Raw genomic sequence first — 22991 nt, 5'->3', positions numbered from 1 at the left:
GGGTGCGGTGGTTTTGTGAAGGGACTGGTGGGAATGTGTTGTGTTTGATGGCAGGAGGTTTCTTATATCCCATTCCACGGGGAAAGACATCTGATGCAATCAAAAACTACCCTTATACGAATTTAATAAGGGTTTTGTCAGATGTCTTTCCCCGTGGAATGGGATATATGAGTTGTAATGTTCATTTTGATTTATACGGCAATCTGTTTTTAGACTAGGTCATGCGCAGGTAGGCATATAGCTTAGCTAGCTAGACGGTTGGTATTTATAACGTACTTTCTCACACTTCACACTAACCTTCTTGCTAACAATACACCGGGTCAGCAGAAACTCAGCCAGACAATGCGTGCCTGCCCCAAAGTGGAACAAATCCACAGTCATGTCCGACTGAGTTGCTCGAAGGTAGGCATAGATTAGCTCGCTTAGACAGTAGCTATTTAAAACGTACTTTCTCACACTTCACACTCACCTTCTTGCTAACAATACACCGGGTTAGCAGAAACTCTGCAAGACAATGCGTCCCGGCCCTAAAGTGGAACAAATCGAATGTCATATCCGACTGAGTTGCTCGAAAGTAGGCATATAAGTTAGCTAGCTAGACAGTTGCTATTTAAAATGTACTTTCTCAAATTTCTCACTAACCTTCTTGCTAACAATACACCGGGTCAGCAGAAACTCTGCAAGACAATGCGTCCCGGCTCCGAAGTGAAACAAGTTGACTGTCATATCCGACTGAGTTGCTCGAAAGTAGACATATAGTTTAGCTAGCTAGACAGTGGATATTTATTAGGAATTTAGGCAAATTTCACACTCACCTTCTTGCTAACAATACACCGGGTCAGCAGAAACTCTGCAAGACAGTGAGTGCCGGCTCCGAAGTGGAACAAATCTACAGTCATGTCCGACTGTGTAGCTCGTAAGTAGGCGTGTAACTCTCTCATGTCGCGCAGACGGCGGCCGCAGGGGGCTCTGTACATGACTTCTTTGCGACCCTTGTAGCGGACTATTTGCCTGTTGGGAGAGGGGTTTGGTTATTTGTGGACACTTTATTGCACAGTGCAAATTTAATACATAGTAAATGAGAAATACACAGTCAAAGTATGTAAAGACGGAATCATTGCCTAAAAGCAATTACTTAAAGCCATGCTTTGTAGGTGGTCAGTTATGTCTTATTGTGAAAAAGCTATTTATTGTTATGTATTATTGTGTAATATGTCTATTATCTATCCGTTAATGACAGGACAGTTCAATAATTTTACTTATATGGCACCATTACCTTCTCATCTAGTCTAAATTAACACCTAAAATATATGTTAATTAAGGTAAAATATACGCATCAAATAACAGCGTGCAGATTTCATAGATATGAGAAAATTCAAGCGAATGTATGCTAGCATGTCTGATCACCAACACGCATTATGGAAGAAATTCTCTCTTTTTTCTCATCTCTGCAGCGTACTTATGCACCTGACAGGTACTATTGATGGCTGACGGCCAACGCTATGTCAGTGATCGCGACGCAAAACTTTTGTCACGTCTTGCGTCCCGTGCTAGGCCTTCAGAAACTAACTGTACTACCACAAAAAACTTTGAACACTGTTTAACAAATGTTTAAAACGAAATTTGAAAGATATTGTATGCGTTTGACAGCGTTAAACACCTGTTAAATACTGTCTAAATTTTTGTGGTAAGGCCCTAAATGTTCCCTCACCGCTCCCAGCCGCTGAGCAGCGGGCGCGCCAGCGGGTTGTAGGTGCGCAGTTCTCGAAGAGGCAGCACGTCGGCGCGCCGGCACGAGGGGCCGCACGAATGGGGCACCATCTTTAGGGGTTTCACGGCCGCTTTGGGGGTGTAGTACTGGGGGAATAAGATGAGTATAAGTAGAAAATCTATTAAAGTTTTTTATTTATATAGTTGAAAGACGACCGAATGGCGTAGTGGTTAGTGACCCTGACTACTGAGCCGAAGGACCTGGGTTCGATTCCCGACTGGGGTAGATACTTGTTTAAACACAGATATTTGTTCTCGGGTCTTGGATGTTCCCGTAAAATGGCAATAGGCCCGCCCCCTATTACATTGGGACTAACGAAAAGTGGGTGCAGCAATGCACCTCTGCCTACCCCACAAGGGAGTACATTAGTACAAGGCGTGAGTGTGTGTGCGTGTGTGTGTGTGTGTGTTGAAAGGGTGTGGATATTATGTTGTGTCTTTGTTCTAGCGAGCTTCATCAATTACAAAATTGTTTGATGGTGTTTCATTTCGGTTGGCGTTGTTACAGCAAGACATAAAGTCTTGTAGTGGGGGATATAGCAGATAAAGAAACAATAAGAAAATTATTATTTCGTTTGCCGTTATTAAACCTAATATAAAATAAATAAAGGCTATCATACAACATACCACGACTCTGCTCATGACATTGTCGAGTGGCTGTGGGTGCTTCGGCGGCGGCGTCGGCAGAGCTGTCGACTTCTTGGCCACCGCGCGCTGGCGTTTGATGTACTCCTAAGTAAACAGAAAAACAATTTATAGACATAGATTATACACGGTGTTGCAAAAAGGGTTTGGTACGCTAAAATGGGTAAGTGAATGGTAATTGTAAACAACTTTTGTTCTACGACATATGAAAATTCTTGAAAAAAGTCAGTGTTTTAACAGCTCATGGCGTGCTAAATTAAACCTTGGTAGTTTTTATACATTTTATCTTGGCACACTTGGATTTCCAAGGGTCTCTTCCCGTGACATCACCATCCCGACCGGGTGCTATCTTTGCTCCAAATTATATTCTCATTCTAATTGGACTATATATAGTAGCCAACTTTATTTTACTTAGTCCAATAAACACATAAGCTTCTTTAAGCAGTTCTTTATTTGTCCTTACTAAGCTAGGTTTTACTATATTTATTTTTCAATTTATCCTATCTACTTACCTCTTGTTGTTGCTGCTGAGTCTGTGCGTCCGCTTTGTTCTGTTCCTGCTCCTCCGTGCGTGTATACTCCACGTAAGGCATGTTTTGCTGTTCAACAAAAAAAATATTATAGTTATATTACCATTCTTCTGATATATGTGATAACGTGTTTAATTATAGAAAGCACAACATATTACGAGTGATTCTACCCATACCGAATATACTATAAAGATATATAAAATAATATGCATATGCTGAGTGAGGCACCTTTTCAATCCCCCTATTCTGCGTGGACCTCGGCAGGGGTCTGTTCCTTGGCCTCTCAGCCGCCTGCAGCTCCAGGTACAGTGGGGCGAGTCTGGTGGACCCTCGGTAGATCCACTCGCTTCTGTTGTCCGCTTCGAAGTACACTTGGACCAGGGAAGCGTCGGTTTTGAGGACTTTGGAGATCCACCATTTTCCTGTAGGGAGGAGGAATGGTTTATTATAGGAATCTGGGTTTTAACATTCGGAAAGCTATAAGGGCTATGTTGCTTAACAATGAGTTGCAGAAATAAACTTTAACCTAATGTCGGCATTCTCTATTGCTGTCTTGCTTTGACAGTATATACAGAAAGAGATAGACATAGATTTAATGCCGACATTAGACTAATGTTCCTTTCTGCAACTCGGCATTAGATCATTAAAAATAATGATGAAAATACTACGTCGAATTTAATATTTTGAGCAGAGAAGAAAGTTTAGGCGCCATTTGTAACCCTGTATTTGTTTCAAAGTTTAACCTATGACATAATGACCGGTTGATCTTAACTTTTCCTGACGTTATATTTCCGCCACATCCCTGACAGTTCATCCATTATATGTTTTCGCCCGTGTATCATCACAAGGTACCCCTCACTTTTCCACTCAATCTTGAGTTATTGCGCGCAGGTACTGGCGGGGTGCACTACACTACCGCTCACCGTTCCACTCAGTCTTGAGGCTCTGCCCCTCGTGCAGCCGCACCATGGGCCGCTCGGGGTAGGCGCGCAGGTACTGGCGCACGAACTCACGGGAGAACGGGTGCACCTGGGGAGGAAGATAGATAGATGGATTGTTTATTTACTTAGCACAATACATGCATACACAAGTTAGACGTAAAGATTACATTAGATTAAACACAAGACATTAAAAAAAGGAACAAGAGGCGGAGTTAGTAATGAAACGTGACAAGTTCAGAATAGCTTTTTAGGGCGAGTGTTTTCCCAGGTTTTCCCGACGGAATATCACGTTAATAAGGAGTCTCTTTTACGTAGAAACCTTGAGTGACAGTGTATCTTCACGTGTAATAAGTGATGTAAAATAGGGAACGAAATTAGTGATAGTGTGAGGCCATACATTGGTGCGTTGGGTTGCGTCATCCCAAAGGCACGATCGTCCAAACGCCCCAAAAGGGTTCTCACTCATACTGGTAAGGTTTCCTTTCACTGATAAGTGGGCCTCGCCCACAATGGAAAGATTTATTTGCAATCGTAAGTATTTTTTTATTAAATTATGGTAATTTACTGTTTACCTCTTCCCACACTAATGACGAACACTCGCACACGACGCGCACGTCGCCGTGAGACACGTACTGCGCGTAGCCGTCGTCGAAGAACACCAGGTATCTGTAACATTAAATGATGTTTCATACCAGAAGTTAACTGGTAGCATACTGGTAACTGTTTGTCATACATAGAAACTATAGATTTCGACTCGTTTGTTGTATTAACAGACTCCAGGAGTGCATTACAACACTTGGCTCGGTGTACCTCGATCTGTTGAGGAATACCGATAGCCTATATAATAATTAGCTCAATTGCGAAACTGAGATTTAATAATAAAAACATTGTCCTCCAATGGATTCCTTCACATGTCGGTATCACGGGTAACGAAGAGGTGGACGTATTAGCAAAACAGGCATTGTCAGATGGGTTACCATTGCCTTGTCTCTCTCTGTATTCAGATCATATACACACACTAAAAGAGGAATGCTACAAGTTATGGAAAGAGCACTTCGATAGAAGATCGGTAGAGAAAGGCATATGGTATAAGACGGTTCAATGCAGCCCACTTCGTTACCCGTGGTTCGATAGTAACTCCATTAATCTGTCAAGACGTTTGATTGTAACAGCAATGAGGCTACGTTCCGGACACATTCCATTGAAAAAATTTGCTTTTTTGATGAAAAAATCCCACTCACCTAACTGTATGGAGTGTGGCATGGTAGAAGATGTGTACCACATATTGATGGAGTGTGTCCGGAATGAGGCATAAAGAAGAGACATAACGTATAAGTACCCTAGCCTGAAGGAATTTGGTGGATGCAATAGTGCTCTGACTTCCCCTTTGTCGGGGGAGGCTATTGAACTGTATAAATTAGCAATTACGGGTATTCGTTTAAGAGAAAGTTTGTAATAGTTAATTAGTAAATATGTAATGTGTTTATAATAGGGTGACATGGTCACTTTGTGTACCAAACCCTTAAAATAAAGATTAAAAAAAAAAAACGATCTCAATCACATTCTTGAGCAAAAAAGAATGGAATGTCTTCCATCCTTTTTTGACCAAAATATATCGATCCATTTTGTAGGCCGGAATATTATATCGAAACCAACAATACATATACACAAACATAACAATAAACTGAACCCGTAAGCCTTCCGCGCTTTAGTCAGTGTCTAACCGTTGCATCGTTCAATCATCATTTCATCATCAACAAGGGTATAGTCTATTTTTTTTATCAAGCGAGTACTGAGTATGTCTCTCGCACATTTCCGATGAGATGGATCATTGTTAGGACCAATAGCAACGCAGTAATAAATTACGTGTATCAATAGCAGTAAAACAATTTCAGCACATACCTGTAACTGTTGACGGGGTTAGGCATCTCTGCGATGACTCCGGAGTAGAAAGACTTTCGCTTCGTCGAGTCAGAAACGTCGCTGAACAGGGCCACCACTCGAGTACCTGCAGGAATAAAATTTTGTATGTTTTAAGTAATATTTTTGAATTTTAAAGCATGTTTGTATATCTGTTCATGGTCGCATTAGCTTCAACTACTAGGTCATTACATTTATTTAATTAGACGCCGGATGTATATAATAGTTACAGGTTTTCATTCGTTGTTTAAAAATTCAACAACTATTTAACCGAGATGTAAACTTCTGATACCAGAAGGCCTCTTGTTTTTTCGGCGTCAAAATCTACGGTTTATTCACCGTAACTTAGGCACTTTAACACAAACTCACCGATAGTAAGTCTGACGGGCGCCGGGTCGGCGTAAGCGAGGTGCCTGGCTGTGATGGAAACCACAGCGTTCTTCACTTTATGCTCGAAGCGGACTTTGCACACAGAGAATTGGGCCTGGAATTTAATTATTTCAATTTCATTTATTCATATACGAATTAAAAGTTAAAACTAATACACAAACAAACATGCAATTATTATTTACATTTAGTTTGGGGATAAATTTTTAAAAACGTTTGGGCCTGAATTATTTTAGGGGTTTACAAAATCCGTTTTATATATTATCAACCTAATTCTACTAATACTATAATCCTAAAAGTTTGTAATTATGGATGAATGTTGGTTGCTTTTTCACAAGATAACGGCAGAACCAATATTGATAAAATTTTGTAACGCAGGAAGCTGATACCCTGAAAAAATAAAGAATATGCTAGCTTTTCGAGGCGGAGCAAATATATACTCTTGAAAGTATGTCTAAAGGGCGCAGCTACGCGTTCGATGCTAACTTTCTTTTTGGTCCTCCGAGCCGGATCTAGACTATAAACTCACCTTTGCTGCTCTTTCACGGGATACGGACTGATCCAATTTTGATGAAATTTACCCGGATTATCATATAAACTACTTTATATCCCGGAATGCCCATGGGATTTTTTTCAGGCGGAGCGAATATCTCCGCTAAAAGTCGTCATCAACCTCTTTTTTGATCCTTCGAGCCGGATCTACCTACCTTGGAAGACACCTCAAGCACGCTGGCCCTCATCCAGGAGCCGAAGGCGTGTCTCATGGCGAGCACCACCTGCCCCGGGGCGAGGGCCGGACGGACCAGCTCCCCGGCGGCGGGCAGCCCGGCCGGGGCCGCTTCCGCGGAGAGCTTGACCACTTTGATGTCTGTGTTCTGTAATTATTATTTTTTTAAACGTTTATTTATTGACCAGAGTATAACTTACAAAATTACATATATACTCCCAAACTGCAGTTCAGTTTAGCGGGAGACAAAGACTCGCATTTATATAAGCAAATAAGGTAAGTTACACAACTAATAGGTATCTATTACTAGCGTAAACTTAGTAACTTATGCTATTACAAGTTATTATTAAAGATGACATAAATAAACGATTCGATTGTAATAAAAGTGGGGGTTATAATTTATTCTTTCTGCGTGTCAGTTTGGTGACGGCTAGCTAGTTTTTGCAGATAAAAAAAACAACGGGGTTATAACTTGTTTCACATAAGTCACCTGACAGGCATTAATTATATTAGTTCAGACATTAATCCAAATAATACACTTACATCGTCATCCATTTTGGATGAATTGTCGAATTGTTGATCAGCGGACGACTCCTGAAAGTTAAATCATGTAATTTTAAAATCTGGCACCTAAGAATAATAAAATTGCCAGACGCTAGCACGGAAGGTTTCATCAAAGGTCTTTTTTGCTAATATCTTGATGAAGCAATGCTAATGATCTACTTACGCTCTTGACATCAGTAGACATTCTCTCTTGTTTATTGGCGATGGAGGCTGGTCGAGGCCGCTTCGACCTTCGGACCTGATAAACAGAATTTGAAAAAGTTTTAGAAAACATAATACAAAAATGAATGGCGAATTAAGAAGTAATTACAAATATCACGATTCTAGGTTTTGTGTTTGGCATTTTTACTGTTAGAAGCGTAATTTTAATACCTAGTTATTGACATAAATTGTATACCTACATAACAGGTAGGTAGGGTAGGTACCTAGATTCTGAATTTCCATTTGTGGTTTTTATGTTTAACACGATATAACTTACCTCATTTTCATTTTGATTAATTTTGATATCATCATCCGACAGCGCCGCATACTGAAAGAGAAAATATCATTACTTTGGTGTTCATTTCCTAGCTAATAATCATACACTTCCAGATATAGACTTATTCCACTCTTTCTCAAGCTTTCCAACCACTACTAGCCTGACAGATGTTTAGACCTGTCAAATGCCTTATAAATCTGTCAAATACCTACCGTTGAATGGTTTAGTGGTAAGGTCCTACATGCTAAACGGCCTTAGACATATTCTGTACTATCACTGTCAACACAAGTGGTTAAAACTAAATTTGACAGATTTTGTTGGCGTTTGACAGTGCTAAACACCTGATAAATACTGTCTAAGTTTTTGTACGGTAACGGTATTCAGTACAGTCAGCTGGAGGGCATCCCACTTTACCTACCTGTGCAAAAGGCGTGTCTATAATGTCGATGGGCGGCAGAGCCTGCGTTCGCGGGGTGAAAGTCGCGTATAGTTCGTTGCGCAGCGCATCCGTCGCCGCCTGGCAGTCGTTCAGCATCGCGTCGATCTCTTTACGCTCCTCTGCAAAAGAAGTAGTAATAAGAGAATTTCAAATAAATGGTTCAACTTTGATAAGCACAATTTGTTCAGGCGATTGTTTTGTCTACATTCTCGTGGTGTAAATTAAAATTAAAGTGTATAATGTCTCGGGTTCGGGGAGCGCTGACACCAAACTGGCACGACTATCCTGCAAACTTGAAGGCAAGCTTGATTGTGGACACAATGGCGTGTAAAACTAAAAGCTAATTACAGATGGCGCCATAAGCGACTATGCCTGATTCACCAGTTCTAAGGGGCCGTCCATTAATCACGTGAGGCTCAAAGGGGGGGGGGGAGGGGGTACTGAAAACCTCACGAAACATCACGAGGGGGGAGGGGGGTTCTCGTTAGACATCACGTGTATTAATTTTTTGTAAAAAATTAGGTATTTCTGAACCAATATTTTGGACGGTGCAAAAATTTTAACGATTTGTAGTATGACATATTTTTTTTCTACTCAAAAATTGCCTTTACATAGACTTCCAAAAAAATACACGTGATCCAGGGGGGGGGAGGGGGGGTTGGTCCCAAACCTCACCAAATATCACCAGGGGGAGGGGGGGGTCAAAAAATGCGAAAAACGACCTCACGTGATTAATGGACGGCCCCTAATTGGTTGGTTCAGTTGCCATTTTTCCCTCTAATAATGTAATTGGTCAGAATTGCTATGCTATGCTATGCTATGCTATGCTATGCTATGCTATGCTATGCTATGCTATGCTATGCTATATGCTATGCTATGCTATGCTATGCTATGCTAAAGGCCACGCTTATTAATTAATTCTTATTCTAATAACTACCTACACGTAGTGCGTCATCAATAAGGCTTCATTTCTTAAGCTCAGTGGACACCCTTTTTTGACGACTACAGCAATTTTATTATAGGTACCTATTAAATTACCTATTAAGTAGTAAGCAGTACCTATTAAATTTAATATAGTTTTAATATAGTATTAAGTTACCTATAGTTTGCGTTGCTGTATGAGTCAAAATAAAGTTTTTCTTTCTTTCTTTCTTTCTAACCATACCCTCTAAATGCTCGAGCTCCATCTCGATCTCGGCGCGGGCGTCCAGCAGGCGCTCGTCCAGGTCGTACTTGTGCCACGTCTGGTTGATCATGTCCGCCAGGTGTGCTTCAAGGAATCTGTGGATAGTGAGATAAAGGAATATTATTATTGTGTGGATGAGAAAAGGTGATACGGCACGCGAGTCTATAGATATAGACCTATCACGTGAGTACAAATATATAGCGAAAAGCGGGTGATACCTCTGACTACCCCTTCGGGGATTACAGTCGTGAGCATATGAATGTTGTATGAAAAAGGGCGATTCTGTAGATTACCACCTATGATTAGACCCTGTTGCGTGGGACATGACACCCTGTTCAGATATAATTTCGTTCAGAGTTGACTATGACTACCGTGGGATATGAAACATCATTAGACCTTGTTAGATAGGAGCTAGGGTACATATTCAGCCTGCAGGCGCCCAGGGAATGTTGCGTAGGATATTAGGAGACCCTGTTGCGTAGTATATTAGACACTGTTGCGTAGGCTACTATCTATCTATCATGGCGAGCTGATTTTACGCATTTATTTATTTAGCCTCTAAGGTGGGTCATTATGCGTGAAATACCTACGGGGTGACTAGCTATTAAGCCACCCAAGCTCACGCCAGAAAGCCAGTAGACGACCTAGGTTGCTTATGACTTCTCGGAGATCCGCGGGTTTTTGATCGTAGTGTCTCCACATGGGAAGCTGTTTCATCTTCGTCCATGCAACTTCTGCTAAGAGGAGTGGTGGAGCGTAGGTTACTAGTAGATGACGCTACAGGGTGCTCGCTCGAGGAGTTTCTTTCGCCATTTCTTTCCTCCTTAATGACGGGGCCTTTGTGAAATGGTGGTAGATTATGACTTTTGACAAGTAATTCTAATATTCTACGTCAAAAAAGAAACGATTTCATTTCATTTCATTTCGCGGTACATACCCGGCGGCGGCGGCGCCCAGGGGCGGGGGCCGCGGCGCCTCCTCCTCCTCCTCCTCAGAGTCGGATATCTCCACGAGCTGCTGCTCTGGCCGCGACATGGGCAGCTGCAGCAGCCCGCGAGAGGACCTCACGCCGGAGATCAGACCCTGGTGGATGGAGAAGAAGTGGTCACTTGTGGTGAGCTGAGCGAAGAAAGTGGAGTCAATGTAATGGGATAGAGTAGACAGTGATCAGACCCTGGCGGAGGGGAAATAAGGTGGTTAATTGTGTGGTGGGATAGGAGAGCCAAGAAAGTGAAGTCAATGGGTTAGATTAGACAGTGATCAGACCCTGGCGGGGGGAAGATGAGATGAAGATAAAATACTCTTTATTGCACACAAACAGAAACAGTTCCATAAACATGGAAAAGAAAATAAATAGTACAATCGGCGGCCTTATTACTAAAAGTAATCTCTTCCAGACAACCACATTGAAAGGAAATTAAAAGGACCCACGCCGGAGATCAGACCCTGGGAGAGGTGAGGTGGTTAGTTGTGTGGTGGGATAGGAGCGCCAAGAAAGTGAAGTCAATGTTATGGGTCAGATTAGACAGTAATCAGACCCTGGCGGGGGGGAGATAAGGGGATAAATTGTTGTGAGCTGTGTGTGTCGTGTATGTTGTGAGTAGTGTGAATAAATTAATTGAATTTGAATTTGAGCCTTCGAAGAAAGTGGAGTAAATGGAATGGGTCAGACTGAGTTTCCAAAGAAAGTGGAGTAAATGTAATAGGTCAGACTGAGATTTCGAAGAACGTGGACTAATAGTAATGGGTCTGACTGAGCATTTGAAGACAGTGGAGTCAATGTGATAGATCAGACTGAGCTTTAGAAGAGATTGAAGTAAATTTTATAGGTTAGACTGAGATTTCGAAGAACGTGGAGTAATAGTAATGGGTCGGACTGAGCTTTGAAAGTGGAGTAAATGTAATACCGCATACGAATAATCTTCAATAATACGTAGGCAAACTTTGTAATGGCTGAACCAACTTTAATTAAATAAGTTTAAGGACAGTCACCTCTAAATCAAACAGCTGTTTAGGCAATGAATGGAACAGGAATATGTCATACATAAGTAGGCTAAACATCGGCATATTTACCTGAAGTCGTAGAGCCACCACGTCTGCGCAATCTTGACAAACCATCGCCTTCCTCTTACGTTCGATGTCGTAGTATCTGTCAAACAAAGATTAATCAAATACAGTGCCTAAATAACAAATATGTAGAGAGATTAACCCTTCTTTACTATTGGTCCTTTGAAGACCCAAATATGACAAATTAATATGGATTTATTGACAAGTAGTTATTAAATAATGTGTTTTCTTTTTAAAGTGCGTTAACAGACACCCAGATCCTTTAGGAGGTGCGATGTGATGCGCAGGAGAAATACAAAATAAAAGTTGCTCATAGAGGGGTCGCGTGTTTTGAAACTATACAAGGCCAGAACGCAGAGGTTGGGACTGCTCGCGTATATTTTCAAATTAAAATGGTGCCATGATTTACTTGAAAGTATACAAGGCCATTACGCACTAATCGCGTATATTTTCAAGTATGTTGGGCCAAAATTATGGTTTGAAAATATACTGCAGCAGTTACCACTGCGTACTAATCGTGTATATTTTCAAGTGCCAAGCGGCAATGCGAGCACTTGAAACTATACATGATTAGTTACCAGGTAGCCCTTTTGAATTGTTGCTCTCTCTTTCTTTCATGCGAAATAGTAATAATTCTATTGCTTTCTAAACATTGCATCATCATTCCGCACTTAGCATTGTTTTCGTAACGTGTTTTTTGTTTACATCGTACAGTTAAAAAGTAAATTGATTCAAATTAAACTGTAGAACTTTAAATGAACTGAACTGTAAATAGTAAAAATGATCTCAGAAGAGGGTGTAAATTAATCATAAAATACAATTACGGTGAATTCAAAACTTGATGAAAAATATGTCTGTAATAGGTCTACATATAGGGTAATACCTACTACACTCACGAGCAATGAATAAGTCCAAGTAGCAAAAAGTCAACACCAAATGACCCCAATTTATTAAATCATTTAATTTTGAATTTGATCAAAATTTACGTTTTTAGTTGGTTATTATAATATTTTGATGTGCTTTTAAATGTACTTTAATATTGCCGACGGCGTCATTAAGCTAGTCTTTTCCGTTCAGGAGCTATCGTCGCTGGAAATTTTTCATTGCTCGTGAGTGTAGTAAGTATTACTCTTAATTCATATAAATAATACGATATTAGTATTCATACTTGCAAGTATGATTGCTATAAATATCATTTTATCAATAAAATTAGAGCTTGTTCATCTTTATTTATATTAACATTCTATGTCAGGCAGAACAAGAAAATTGTGGTCATGTACATTTGCTGAAATAGTTAAGTAAATCAGAATCAGTATGTAGGTATAAATTATATGCGACAAGTACGCCAATCAAGCAATGTGCGTAATAGCAATGTATATTTTCAAGAACGATTCAGTAAATCTGAACTTGAAAGTATACGCGGTTAGTACGCACAAATCGTGTATATTTTCAAGTAAAATATTATTTTTTTTCACTTGAAACTATACAGTGCTAGTACACTATGGGTGCGTACTGGCATTGTATAGTTTCAAAACACGCAGAGGGGTCAGTTTTCTTTGCTCGGACTGTAGGTACGGTCAGCTGCATAAGTCGTTATACACTTCTGTACCTTATCAAACTGACGAACCGTCAATATTTCAATGGATGGATATAGGCGGTTTCAGATTGACAAGGTACAAAAGTGTAGAGCTACTTATGCAGCTGACTGTACGTTATATCAATCTATATGTTACCTGAGCGTACCAGCATCAGCCACGATCTTGTCGCGACATGTCTCCGGACACAGCGGGTTGATGCAGCGGCCCGCGCCACGGTCGGACGGCTTGTCTGTAATGTAATACATACATTATGTACAGGCGGCAAGACAGATAGATTGAATACACTATATTGGTACACCAAAATTAATAATAATATTTATAAGTTAGTCACAACTTGTTAATTTTACTATTCATTTTAGATCGCCTTAAGTGATATGACCGCCTTTTGTAATTAGGGTACCAACAAAAGACAGTTTTATCACATAAAGTGATCTTTGCCGGACAACCTATGATATGTGACCACCATGTAAAAAGTTTTAATATGAAGTCATGTCAGATTAATTATTTGATAGAATCCCACAAGCTTCAAACTCTAACTCAGACCTTCTGTTCCTCATAGATAGCAGAACTCTCGTTTTAAATGGTAAGGTTGTATTATTTATTGTGATGTTTCTATATCAAACAGTAGTGACTTCATGTCGGCAATGGTATGATTCGTAAATCGTAAGGAAAAGTACTTATTTCATATTTTTTTTGTTGATGCTGAATTTCTAAAAAATAACTAACCCGTGTTCTCTTTGACAGCTTCCTCCTCTTCATCAGAGTCCAAACTGAACACTTCGAGACCAAACTTGGATTTTTCTGCCGCTTTAGACCCGTTTAGCTGTAACAATTTTATACTCAACAAGTTAGTGGAATGAAAAAAATAAACCAGCAATGGACACGAGACCTTCCGCGCTTTAATGTATTTAGTCATGAACCCCCAGTCCCCCAGTAAGTATTTTTCGATTCATTAAATTTAAAGCCCGTTCTCCCAGTAAAGAAAGAGCAAGTCGCATAAAGAAGATGGCCAAATCTCTATGGCGCCATGACCCGCATTGATGAAAAATATACTGATGTGTAGCCCATGACTACAGTATATCCTGGTATATATTATTATGAGGCATGGGAGAACGAAGATATAGGTGCTGAAAAATCAAGTCTTTGTACTGACTAGATGTTTCCCTCATACAAAGTTTTTTTAAACGTGGTTTAGATTTTTTAAGTCATTTTTCTCTCATTTAGAACTTTTTTATCATTGAATAAAAATAGGTCTGGTTAGTGGCTGCAAAGCGGGTCAGATTTGGCCATTCTCATTTATTAGCCCGTTCTCCCACTTTCGTTTCGTAGTGTTTCCACTGATCCGTATTTTTTGTTGGCTGTACAGTATATGTATATCGTATTGAACAGTTAAATTTTTATTCCGCCTTACCGTAGTTTCTGGGATGACAATATTGGGCTCAGCAGATGCAGTGGTGGTCTTTATTGATATCTCGCTCGTGTTCAGTCGAGCCTGCAACATAAAATTAAAATTATTTTCATACAATCTTTCACACGTAGGATGTGTGTTAATTATTCTTCTTTATAGCCTTATTCATTTTCATAACTTATAAAATCTATAAAAAAAACGCTTTAAAAATACAAAAAGTGTTAAGTATGTTTTTTTTTGTTTTTGCAAACTATATAAACCTGTTCAAAGAATATAATATCTTTCCCTGGTAACTTCAATTCAAAAACTGTAATTATGAAGTTACATAAAATATTTTTTTTAAGTATCCCACCCTTTTCTGCATAGGCGCTAAAGAGCGGTCAGATTTTTCTGACCAATACTGTACACAAAACTCACCATTTTGGGCGGCGCAGGCTTCGGCACACCCTTTATAATGGTCTCCCCATCCTTCTCCACAATTTGCGAGGTGTTCCCTGATGCTGCACTGATGATGTCCAGGTCTTTAGGGATGTTCACGGACGTCACACTCGAATTTGGGTCTTCTTTCGTCGGCGAAGAGTCGAGTTTGGATTGCTCTTGGTTGACTTCTTGGATGTCTGGGTAGTTGAGAATGGATTATTTTATTTGCATACATGAATGAATTATACTGCAACTGCAACCTAATTTCAATCTCTTATTCCATCCATCTAAAGGTGGTCTGGCAAATATCGCTTTATGTGATAAGATCGCCTCTTGTCCCCTTAGTTTGATGAAACATGTCGGCATCCTCACGATCATCATCATCATCATCATCATCATCATCATCATCATCATCATCATCATCATCATCATCATCATCATCATCATCATCATCATCATCATAGATCGTAAGTATGTACTTCTATTCTAAGCAAATCAGACTATGTACATTCAAATGTATGCATCTAGACGCACTTGAAACTCCTAACATAACCTCTCTATTTCCATCGCAGTAAAAACTCACCATCCTCAGAAGATATCTCTCCGAAGTCCACAATGTTGACGATATTGTCCGGTTCCAATACTTCAGTCTTCTTCTCTGCTTTGCTTGTAGACCTCGTCTTTCTTGGTGATTCCGTGTCGGATGTCAGATCTAGAGTCTTGAGGGGTGGTGCCACTGCAAGATAAATGTTTACGATCAGGTGAAATAGACTTCGGACGGCACGTTAAGCCGTGGGTCCCGGTTGCTGTTTTGGCATCAGTCATTAAGCCTAATCAGAGGCCTTCGGGCAGCCTGAATACATCTTACAGTCTCTGTCAACTCTCTCAGCACAAGCTTACCATAAAAGTGTCCAGCACAAGCTTGCTTGTGTTTGGGTCCACAAACTTACACTGGTCTAATACTAGGCCTAGGCACGGGTCTCCTTCCTTACTACCTACTTTCTCAATATAGGCACTTACCACTATCTTTATCCAACAGTCTTTTAAGTATCGTATTCTTCTCCCGATCCGATACGGAGTCCCAGCTGGTGTCAGCAGACAGTTCAGACAGTTGCACCGACGAGACCCCTTCCTGCGCGGGTGGGTTAACGTCTGAGGCTTCGACCACTGGTTCTACTGCCGCTATGACTGGCGTTGCCTCTTCTACTGGGGTTAGTGGCTGGGAATTAAACAAATGAAAGTGTTTATGAGTTTAGCCTTGCTGAGAATAAATACAAGAAATTAATGAATTAAGGCTAATTTTTATGTTTAGGCATACCAAAATAAGCTTTAAAATTATTTGTACAAAACACTTGTGTTTAGAGATAAACACATTGATTTTCTCTTTGAGTAGAGCACAAGGATGTTCAATCTTAATCCTAACTAATATTATAAATGCGAAAGTAACTGTGTTTGTCTCTCTGTCTGTCTGTCTGTCTGTCTGTTACTCTTTCACGTCAAAACTACTGAACGGATTTGAATGAAATTTAGTGTACATACGGTCTAGACCCTGGGAAAGAACATAGGCTACTTTTTATCCCGGAATTCCGACGGGAAAACTTTTTAAGGCGAAGCGAAGCGCGCGGGAACAGCTATTCAATATAATATTTACATATGCTCCACCACTCACAAGCAGATATAAAAAATACATATTTTTTTACATTTCCATACAAATGTCAGTGAAATATTTAAATTGGACGTGGGCTTAGAGCAGACCTGACTATACAAACTGCTACATTTTTTTAAGAAGTCCATAGTGCTTACCTTCCCAACAATTTCTATCTCCTCAACAACCACATCGTCAATATCCACATCCAACTCAGCATCTTTAACCTCAGCCTCCGCTGCATCTTCTATCACATCATCTGCTGCTGCTATCTCACTCTCTCCTATATCTCCGTCTGCTTCCTCCGCTATATCTGCCTCTGTGTCCTCTGCTACATCTGTCTCTGTCTCTCCTGCTTCTTCTGCTATATCTCTCTCTTTCTCCTCAGCTTCCACGGCTACCTCTGTCTCTTTCTGCACAATTTTACCAGCAAAGCTGTTCTCTGATATGTCAATATCAGCTGTGGCGTCTTTTGGGGCATCTGTTTCGGAAGTTTGAGCATTGTTTGAGTCCTCTGACTGTTCGGCTGTCATTAGGTTGCTTTCTATTTGATTAGAGGAAATAAAATAAAGGTAAAGTAACAAAATATGGAAAGTTACATAATGAAAAATATGGGTAAGTAAGTGGTAAACGAAATGGAACTCAAAGTTTAACAACAACAAAAAAGAGAATATAAACAATTATGCCCATAATAATAAATGTTCACTTACATAAGGTAAGGGTCTTACTTTACAAATAGGATCATTGATACCTTAAAAATCATACAGAGATTATTTCTGTCATAGATAGATTAGGTCTGATAAGTCTGGTGTAAAATACTGATGCCTATGATGCTGACGCAGAGTCATTTGTCCACTGCAGGACATAAAGTACCAGGCTAAAGGGTTTATTACATAATCTCCACATTCAGCAGGTAGATTGGACGTATCACGCAGCATAAACCTTCCACCTAATGTAATTTCAATACCTCTACCGCCTTAGGGTGAGGCCACACTAGGGTAATTTTGTGAGTTGTGAGTCACGCATTTTCGGTCGCTTAATATCTGCCGCAATCGATTTCATAGAATAGTCCTATTTGATTCTCACGGCGGCGACGCAAAATGAGTAAAATGACTTGTCTGCCGACTCACATGCACAATTCCGACAGAATTCGACAACCCACAAAATTACGCTCGTATGGCTTCACCCATAGAAGTTGGACAGCTAATGAAAAAAAGCGCCCGTGTGGCAGTTCAGCATGGGCAAAATTTCTGCGACTGAAATTACGCGACTCACAACTCACAAAATGGTGAAAAATAATAATAAAATCGTAAAATTTATAAGGCAATAATTATTTAAGTACAAATTTATTATTATTGACAAACTCACCATCATCTTGGTCTTCATCAGCATCAGCATCATCGTCATCATCCGCATCCTCTTCTTCATCCTCTTCATCATCCATGATCCTTGATGACTCAGCCAACAGTCCGAGACTATCCGCCATTTCCTGTATCTCATCAGACTCGTCTAACTGACCTTCATTTGATGATGATGGGTCAAAATCAGCTGGGTTTGAGTCTTTTACTGGTTCTGGACATTCTGTTTTAATGTCTTGTGGTTCAATAGACTCATCTTCAGCTTTTGATTTAGATGGTTTTGGTTCAACTGCTGGAGCTGGAGTGTCAATTTCCATTGTGTTTTGTACTGTGTCAGTGATATCATTAGCTGCATTGGCCTTTGCTGTATCAACTTCTATTTTTTCCTCTTCAGAAGTTATTGGTTCTGTGTTAGTTACAGTCTCTTTCGGTTCCATCATAGTTTTCGAACTTTGTAGAGCAAAACCTTTGTTGACATCCTTGACTTCATCTAATGTTGCAATTGGTCCCATATTTTTGCACTCTTCTACATCTTTTGCTGTGGGAGAGAGATTTTCTATCTCCTTTTTAGTGTGAGTAGCGTCAACAAATTCTTTTTCATTACTATTTTCTTTCTTGACAGAAGAATTAACATTAGTTGCTGATACTTCTGATGGAACTAAGTCAACATTCTTTATTGTGTCACTAGAATCAATAGGATTTTCCAATGTACTTATACTCACAGCATTTTCTGATATTTCTGTAGACAAAGCAACATTTTCTGCTGTATCTGTAGTTGTATCAATGTCATCAGATTGAGCTTTAGATGGTTCAGGAGTTTCAACTGATGGATCATCAATATCTTTGCTGATGAATGGTTCAGGCATATCTTTCTGAAGGTTTTCAACCGTAGCAACTGTACTTTCACATATTATTTTAGAACCTGGATCATCACTAGGAATTGACTGACCTTCTAAACTTACAGTGCCAATGGATGTTTTATGAAGTAAAGTGGTATCAATAGATGGAGCGCCATCATCATTCTTTTCAGTTGGTGACATCATAGTATTTACTTCATTTTCTATCATTGTCTTTATGTTGTCATCATTGGTATTTTTGTGTTCTAAAATTGATGTAGATGACAGTTCATCATTTACAAGGTCAGTTTCCATTTTTTCAGTCATATTGACACTATCACTAGTTTCAGCATCAAGTACTTTATCTTCTAGTTCTTTATTAATAGATTCTTTGACAAAACTACTTATATTAGAAGAATCCATTTCAACATCATCTGTGGATGCAACAGGAGTATCTATTTTACCATCACTCTCATCAGTCTGTCTATTACTGTTAGTTTCCACTTTGGCATCAGTAATGGCTGTTTCAGTATGTTCCGGCAGTTTTATTTTACTATCTAATGCCTCAGGTGGCAATACCTCTTCCTTTTCTGTTTCATCTACATCCATAGGTGTTGTATCAGCAGCCTTATCCAAATAATCATCTTTGTTGGAGATTTTGTCATCTATTAAATTAAGTTTTTCAATCAGTCCTGGAGTTTTGTCATCAACTACATTATCTCCATCCTCATCATCATCCCATTTCAGTTCTATGTCTTCACTATTCAGTTCAGTTTCGTTATTAAAGCTTTTCATATCAAAAGGCTTCGGTTTCTGAAGGTCTGATGCGGCATCTACGGTTTTGGGTGAACAAACATTATCATGACCTTCAGGTACAGGTTCTGAAGCCTTATTTGGAGTAGCCTTTGATGGGTCAACAGTGTCTTCACTCTCCATAGATAGTGTGGTCACCTCATCTGATGTTTCCTTAAGTGCATCGCCACTGCCATCAATTTTAGAAGCAACAGGATCGTTTAAATCATCACCGGCTTTCGGAATATCGCCAGCCAATATGTCACCCTTTGTGTTTTCGGCATTTTGTGCTGCTAAAGATTCCTTGGGTTGGTCTTCCATTTTACGTTGCCTACAGTCCTGTGTGTTAAACCTTTACATGAGCTAGACAAAGAATGAGGCGTTTGCGATACTATTCTTAACGAAAATCTCACTACTAAGCGAAAATATAAAACACTTTTTTTCTAACCTATTAGAAAAATCTAATTTGCCCTCTACCTCTCCGGACTATGTATCGTTGGTACAAAATATAAACGTAAATACAACAAAAGAGCAATGGGGTACAAAAAACGCAAAGTAATTTTATATTTTTCCAAAATATCCAACTGTTCATAGCTGCGGATTGATTGTCGATTGTTTGACTTTTTTATTTTTTTATGTGTTGCCATGTTGTGTTCAAATATCTTCAAAGTAGTTTGGTTTAGGCATACTCTGTGAACCACTGTCCGCTGTATTAATTGTAATAATTCATATTTTATTAGTACCAACGCATCATTTATCAATAAACCTAGGTTTAGAGCCCAAGTCGAACATTGTTTACATACCGCTGGTTGTAGGTTTGAGCTGGTTTAACTTGAGTCCACAGAGTACTTTGTATTATACTTTGTATACACGTATATGATGGCATACTCTGACCACAGTATAATCCAAGTTTAAGTCATGTTTACGATTAACAGCGTAGGTTAATAATTTACTTGCTTTTCAATTTGTTTGGGTAATACGATAGTAGCGCCATCTGTGTATGACTTTCGCTACTAAGCGAATAATTTGTTCCTTACAATTTGTTCCAAGATTAATGACTCTGGTTGAGTCAAACCATAACATATTGATACTTGAAGTTATATTTGTTGTTTACTTACTAAATTCTCACCCCCTTATTCATAAAAAAGTCACTGGACGGATTAGCTATTGAACTGTTTTGTCACTCTCTGTCAAAGAACAAATTGTTCTCTGTCAGAGAGGGACAGAACAGTTCAATAGTTAATCCGTTCAGTAACTTTTTTATGAATAAGGGGGTTATTCTGTAACTCTGTTTTTCTTAACTTAAGGGTAGTTTCAAATAATCATTTTTTATTTTATTTTATAGGAGTATCGAAAGAAAGAAAGAAGAAAGAAAGAAAGATACATTTATTTGACACACTGAGACAGAATAATAAGACAAAAAAAAGAGAGAAAAAGAAACAACAACAAAATAAAGAGAATACTTAATACATAACAAACAAAACAAATAAAGGTTGCTGTCCAGAGTGTCAAAACGGCACCAGCTCAGCATATGCTATGGACAGTGAGGCCACAGCGCTGGTTTTCAGCTGGCCCTTGTGTTGACCTCAGTCACGAACGCGTAGTTGGTATATATATATTAATTAACTATGATGAGTTGTGATAAGTGATAAAATATTAATAATTACATAGGTTATAATTGTTGAAAGAAATAAATAAATAGTGGGTGAGACAGTGTTTGTGTAAGGTAGGTAGGTATATAGATAAAATGTAATATGTACAATCTGTATCAAATGTATTGAGTAATAAATATTAAATATTAGAAAGGGTAGAATGAGTAGAAATACAAAACATAAACTAAAAGTAAATAAAAGTGCACAATAGTAGTAGGTACTACACTCCCGGGCAATAAAATAGTTCCACTCACAAAATGCTGACACCAAAAGATTCCATTTTTTTCAAACATTGAATTTAAATTTGAACAAAAGATTATTGTTTTTAGTTGGTAACATCCTGATGCTCTGTTAAATGTACTTCAATGTTGCAGAAGGCGTCTTATCGGACAGTACCGTCTGGCATACTGCAAAAGAGGGCTCTATAATGGAATATTTCTAACTCCTGGAAAAAACAGAACAGGCCGTCTAAAAAGAGAAATTGATGTTTTTACTATGTATGCCCTTTGTCAACAAATCCGTATATTTTATACAGTTGTAATAACGTTATCTTAATAAATATTTATTGGTTTCACTATTAGCCTTCATATTAATACTAGCTTGAATAATGAGCTTTTTTGTGGATGGTAAGTTGTTTTTAAATACAGAAATAAGGTAGGTAGTCACAGGCAAAATTTCAAGTATCAAAGTCAGTTTTGTTTCGCTATATAGGGTTGCTACTTGAAAGATAGCTGCGCCCTCATTTAATTTCAGGACTTTATAGTTTCACTGTACCAATTTTCAAAAAATTGGTCGGTTGGCAAAAAAACTAAAACTCTTTTAAGTATCTTGTTTATAACTGCTGTGAGGTGATAAGAGGAATAACCGATATCGTTTAGCTCATGTATTCGACTGAGTTTCCGCCGCCAGAGGGACGTAGCCGCTCTGTACTTACTTATCAAACGTACTACCTACCTATTTATAGATCTATACAAGACATCATCTTCTTAACTTTGTTTCGATTTGTAAGATGATAAACATAGTAAAAAGTCTTCTCCACCCTTGAGCTTTCCAACTAAGTTTCCAACACTAGAATATCTGCAACTCCCAAGTCAAAGCTTGGTAATTATTCGGAGTTGTTCGGAGTAAAAAATCCATATAATCTGGAGCGTGTTTTTTAAAAGCGTTATTGTTCTGAGAAATTAACGCTGTTGACACATGAATCTGTCAAGTTTCGATTTTGTTTGACATGAAAAAGAGACGAAAATAGTTTGTTTGACAGCAGGCTGGTTTCCATAGAGAAAAAATAAATAATTGTGAAAAGAGTGGCATCTCAAGGAGGTTTTTGTCATACTCTATACGTCATACTGAACAGTGCCATCTCTTTTTATTTCTCAGCCTCATTGTACATACATACAGGGTGCCCTTGGGACACCCTGTATATATAGATATAGCTGTTCCCGCGCGTTTCGCTTCGCCCTAAATAGTTTTCCCGTGGGAATTCCGGGATAAAAAGTAGCCTATGTTTTTTCCCAGGGTGTAGACCGTATGTATACCAAATTTCATTCAAATCCGTTCAGTAGTTTTGGCGTGAAAGAGTAACAGACAGACAGACACAGTTACTTTCGCATTTATAATATTAAAGTAAG

General features: G+C 39.1%; 1 protein-coding gene across 1 annotated transcript in view; it reads right to left on the bottom strand.

The window, feature by feature from the left end:
• Nucleotides 1-20355, bottom strand: part of LOC105392435 — a 34052-nt gene extending 13697 nt beyond the window's left edge. Inside the window, exons 1-25 of the mRNA XM_048632011.1 lie at nt 18094-20355; nt 16884-17269; nt 16101-16299; nt 15664-15816; nt 15078-15277; nt 14664-14744; nt 13979-14075; nt 13388-13481; nt 11661-11736; nt 10525-10670; nt 9567-9682; nt 8381-8520; nt 7963-8013; nt 7648-7722; nt 7464-7514; nt 6901-7068; nt 6176-6290; nt 5789-5894; nt 4459-4552; nt 3869-3974; nt 3174-3367; nt 2928-3014; nt 2398-2502; nt 1712-1857; nt 816-1011 (exon numbers count right to left, since the gene is read on the bottom strand). Coding sequence (XP_048487968.1) covers nt 816-1011; nt 1712-1857; nt 2398-2502; nt 2928-3014; nt 3174-3367; nt 3869-3974; nt 4459-4552; nt 5789-5894; nt 6176-6290; nt 6901-7068; nt 7464-7514; nt 7648-7722; nt 7963-8013; nt 8381-8520; nt 9567-9682; nt 10525-10670; nt 11661-11736; nt 13388-13481; nt 13979-14075; nt 14664-14744; nt 15078-15277; nt 15664-15816; nt 16101-16299; nt 16884-17269; nt 18094-20032 — 5121 coding nt within the window. The 5' untranslated portion in view covers nt 20033-20355. The remainder of the gene's footprint in view (nt 1-815; nt 1012-1711; nt 1858-2397; nt 2503-2927; nt 3015-3173; nt 3368-3868; nt 3975-4458; nt 4553-5788; nt 5895-6175; nt 6291-6900; nt 7069-7463; nt 7515-7647; nt 7723-7962; nt 8014-8380; nt 8521-9566; nt 9683-10524; nt 10671-11660; nt 11737-13387; nt 13482-13978; nt 14076-14663; nt 14745-15077; nt 15278-15663; nt 15817-16100; nt 16300-16883; nt 17270-18093) is intronic.
• Nucleotides 20356-22991: the final 2636 nt, after the last annotated feature.

The sequence above is a fragment of the Plutella xylostella genome, chromosome 30 (genome assembly GCF_932276165.1).
Source record: "Plutella xylostella chromosome 30, ilPluXylo3.1, whole genome shotgun sequence".
Taxonomy (NCBI): Eukaryota; Metazoa; Arthropoda; class Insecta; order Lepidoptera; family Plutellidae; genus Plutella; species Plutella xylostella.
Note: the sequence above shows the minus strand (reverse complement) of the source record. Positions and strands in the feature narration are given on the sequence as shown.